The sequence below is a fragment of the Trypanosoma rangeli genome (assembly GCF_003719475.1).
Source record: "Trypanosoma rangeli strain AM80 chromosome Unknown Tra_15.4_contig_00241, whole genome shotgun sequence".
In the NCBI taxonomy this organism is placed as follows: Eukaryota; Euglenozoa; class Kinetoplastea; order Trypanosomatida; family Trypanosomatidae; genus Trypanosoma; species Trypanosoma rangeli.
This window is the reverse complement of record NW_021705983.1, coordinates 27,865-30,418: the sequence shown is the minus strand read 5'-3', so window position 1 is coordinate 30,418 and position 2,554 is coordinate 27,865. Positions and strand designations below refer to the sequence as shown.

General features: G+C 53.1%; 1 protein-coding gene across 1 annotated transcript in view; it reads left to right on the top strand.

Annotated features, from left to right (window-relative positions):
• Positions 1 to 575: 575 nt before the first annotated feature.
• Positions 576 to 2,554, top strand: part of TraAM80_06548 (trans-sialidase) — a gene marked incomplete at both ends in the record, with an annotated part of 2,091 nt that continues 112 nt past the window's right edge. The window contains one exon of the mRNA XM_029383390.1: positions 576 to 2,554. This exon is cut by the window's right edge and continues 112 nt beyond it. Coding sequence (XP_029236807.1) covers positions 576 to 2,554 — 1,979 coding nt within the window.

Genomic DNA, 2,554 nt, shown 5'->3' with positions numbered 1-2,554 from the left:
CGCCGTATTGTTGTGTGCCTCACGGATTTTGACGCAACTGCTCGGTTGCGGAGCAGTCGGAGTGCCGCACGGGACGTTTAGGAATGCAGATGCGTGGACCCAACAAACTGGGCGATGTATTTAATTTTGTGTTGGTGCCTTCTTTTTTGATTTTAGTTGTTGCGCGGGGAGTAAATATCCCCGTACCAGTTTTTTTTTTTTTTGTCGCTGCTGAAGACGTGAAGCAAAATCACCTGCCGAGGCAATTAATTTACTTTTTATTTTATTTTTGGGGAACTGCGGGAATTTCTCATCGCCATCTTTTTTTTTTTGGTTTTTGCGGCGTGGGCGATGATCACCGCCGCTGTGGGTGCCACCGTGTGGGGACCTCGCAGTGTTCTTCATCTTTTCTTCTGTCTGCGCGCAGAGACGCCACCGTTTTGCTTTTGGTTCCCGCTGCTTCTTTTGCCTCCCCACACACACACGCTCACACATGCAGAAGGAGGAAAGGGAAGTCGACCAGACGCTACTCGCTGCTGTGCGCTTCGAGGGCCCTGCTGTCACAACCATCACCACACACACATCGCCCACACAACATGCCCCGGCATCTGTTTTTTTATTATGCGGTGCTGATCTGCGTGCTGTCGATATGCAGCTGCAGCAGTGGGGCTGCGACCGATGATCAAAAGGGTGCTGTGGGCCCACTTAAAGGGACAACATCGATAGATGGTGCCAAATGGGAGGAAATGCAATGCGTCGAAGGGTCAGTCACCTCGCTGCGTGTCCCCAGCCTTGTGGAGGTGGACGGTGATGTGTTTGCCGTTGCTGAGGCTCAGTGCAAGAATGGGAACGGCAGCGAAGAAGCTGTCAGCGTTGCTGGAATTGCGTCGACGCACCTGAAGGATATTTCTGATATCGAAAAGGAGATCTTGACAGGGGAGGCAAATCTCTTTTGCATGCAATTCAAAGAGACAAGTGATGCGGCTGGGAAGGCAACGGAGGTGATGCAGCCAACCACAATTGTCAGCGGCAGCGATGTCTACATGCTGCTGGGAAATTACAGCCGCACAAGATCTGAACCTGAAGTTTCCGGTGATGGTGGCTGGAGGCTGTTGCTGGTGAAGGGAACAGTCACTGGAAACAGTGAGGAAAGAAAAATTGAGTGGAGTAAGACCCATGCAGTGAAGCCTGAATTCTTGGCAGCGCATAAGTCATTGACTCGGTTGGTTGGCGGCGGAGGGTCGGGCATTGTGCTGAGTGACGGTACGCTTGTGTTTCCCATGCAGGCCATAGATAAGGGTCAAAAGGATGGAAAGCAAAATGATTTTTTTTTGTCTATGCGCTTCACCCAGGCAGAGAACAAATGGGAGCTTTCGCGGCAGATGGCGGAGGCTGGGGACTACAAGGATCCATCGATTGTGGAGTGGGGAGAAGATCAAAAACTTCTTCTGATGGCTCCCTGCAAGGATGGCTACTACGACGTGTACGAGTCCCCTTGGGCTGGAACAAGTTGGTACAGCGAGCGTGAGCCAATTTCCCGCGTGTGGGGCAACTCACATGATCGAAAAGGGGAGGGCGTTCGGAGCGGCTTCATCACTGCAACCATCGAGGAGAAGAAGGTGATGCTGCTTACCCTGCCGGCGTATTCGGAGGAGAAAGGAAAGGGCCAGCTGCATCTTTGGGTGACAGACAATGCCCGCGTGCACGACGTTGGGCCGGTATCCAATGAAGAGCATGACGCTGCCGCCAGCTCCCTGCTGTACAGAAAGAAGAGGGAGAAGGAGGAGGAGTTGATTTTACTGTACGAGAAGAAGGCGAAGAATGGGGAGGGTGATTTATACAGTCTTGTCGCCGTGAACCTGAAAGACAAGCTGCCGCAGATAAAAGAGGTGGTGCAGCATTGGACTGCATTGGACAAGGCACTAACAAACTGCGCTTCCACTGGCACTGTTGACCCGCGGATAAAGAATGTGTGTAGGGGCCCTATTCCCACCAAAGGACTGGTTGGCCTCTTGTCGAGCACATTGGATGGCACTGCATGGAAGGACGAGTACCTCGGTGTGAACGCAACGGTGAAGACTGGAGAACTGGCAAGCGATGAGTGGGGCGTGACGTTCAAAGGTGCTGGGGCGGGGGCGGAGTGGCCGGTGGGCGAACTGGGGCAGAACCAGCCGTACTACTTTGCGAACAACAAGTTCGCTCTTGTGGCGACAGTGATGATTAACGCGGTGCCGGGGGCAGACACCCCTTTGATGGGTGTGAGGATGAATGACGATGCCAGCACTGTGCTTGTTGGCCTGTCGTACACGAAGGACGGGAAGTGGGGGTTGCGCTGGGGCCGCAGAGTCAAAAAGTCTGATGTCACGTGGAGGGCAAACCAAACATATCAAGTGGTGATGGAAATGGACACAAAGGAGTGGTATGTGCACGTCAATGGGGAGACGATTCATGAAGGGGGCTACGATGACGCCCTGTTCAATTCACACCGGATCTCGCACTTTTACTTTGGCAGCGACAAGAACGAAGTTGGGGTCAACAGCCACGATGTGACGGTGATCAGCGTCCTGCTGTACAA